The sequence below is a fragment of the Penaeus monodon genome, chromosome 30, assembly GCF_015228065.2.
Source record: "Penaeus monodon isolate SGIC_2016 chromosome 30, NSTDA_Pmon_1, whole genome shotgun sequence".
Taxonomy (NCBI): domain Eukaryota; kingdom Metazoa; phylum Arthropoda; class Malacostraca; order Decapoda; family Penaeidae; genus Penaeus; species Penaeus monodon.
This window is the reverse complement of record NC_051415.1, coordinates 14,333,190-14,334,108: the sequence shown is the minus strand read 5'-3', so window position 1 is coordinate 14,334,108 and position 919 is coordinate 14,333,190. Positions and strand designations below refer to the sequence as shown.

General features: G+C 37.4%; 1 protein-coding gene across 1 annotated transcript in view; it reads left to right on the top strand.

Moving 5' to 3' along the window:
- Nucleotides 1-919, top strand: part of LOC119592298 (probable ATP-dependent RNA helicase DDX43) — a gene marked incomplete at both ends in the record, with an annotated part of 26,395 nt that overhangs the window by 17,513 nt on the left and 7,963 nt on the right. Inside the window, 3 exon segments of the mRNA XM_037941126.1 lie at nucleotides 30-229; nucleotides 362-527; nucleotides 679-788. Coding sequence (XP_037797054.1) covers nucleotides 30-229; nucleotides 362-527; nucleotides 679-788 — 476 coding nt within the window.

The following is a 919-nucleotide window of genomic DNA, read 5'->3' as shown; positions in this document are numbered from 1 at the left end:
ATTGATTGACATCAGGGAAACTCAAATAGTGTAAGCCTTTGCAATCCAGAGAGTGAAATTGATATCCCAAATCCGGTGCACACCTTCAATCAAGCTTTTCACAATTATCCTGAAATTTTGAAAGAAATTGAGAAACAAGGATTTGAACATCCTACACCTATACAATGCCAGTCATGGCCCATCCTCATGAAAGGACATGATATGATTGGCATTGCGCAGACAGGGACTGGTATGTAATAGTTTTCATTTGAATTTCTTCTCTCTCTTCTTGTTTGTTATATTTTTGTATAGTATAAGTGTATCTAGCCAGTGCAGTTGCCAATCCATTTTTATAGAACAAAGTATTGCCTTTCTACTTCAGGAAAGACCTTGGCTTTTATCTTGCCAGCTTTGATACATATAGTTCACCAACCTGTCCCAAGGTGGGAGCGTTTAGGACCCACGTGCCTTGTTTTAGCTCCCACAAGAGAGTTGGCTCAGCAAATTGAGAAAGAGGTTACAAAATATCAATATCAGAATATCAGATGGTAAGATCCTGTACTGTAGATTTCTTGCTAGTTTGTTTCTCTATTGTAGCTAGCTAGCTTTTTGTAATTATGAGGATTTGGAGGTATTAGATAGACCTATAAGCCTGATTCTGTGTGGTAAATATGCAGTGATTGTCCCCATTTCTCTTAGTGTGGTTGTATATGGCCAAGGAGACAAGAGGCAACAAATCAGGCAAATCAATGCTAAAGCAGAGATTGTTGTTGCTACCCCAGGGAGACTTAATGAATTCAGTGAGAAGGGTGAGTCAAAGGGGTGTAAAAAGTGGGTTGCTTGAAGAGGCCTTTTTTTTCTTCAGTTGCAATATGTTATTAATAATAATTTGACCATAATATTGATATCTCATTCATAAAAAAATACATATCAGACAATA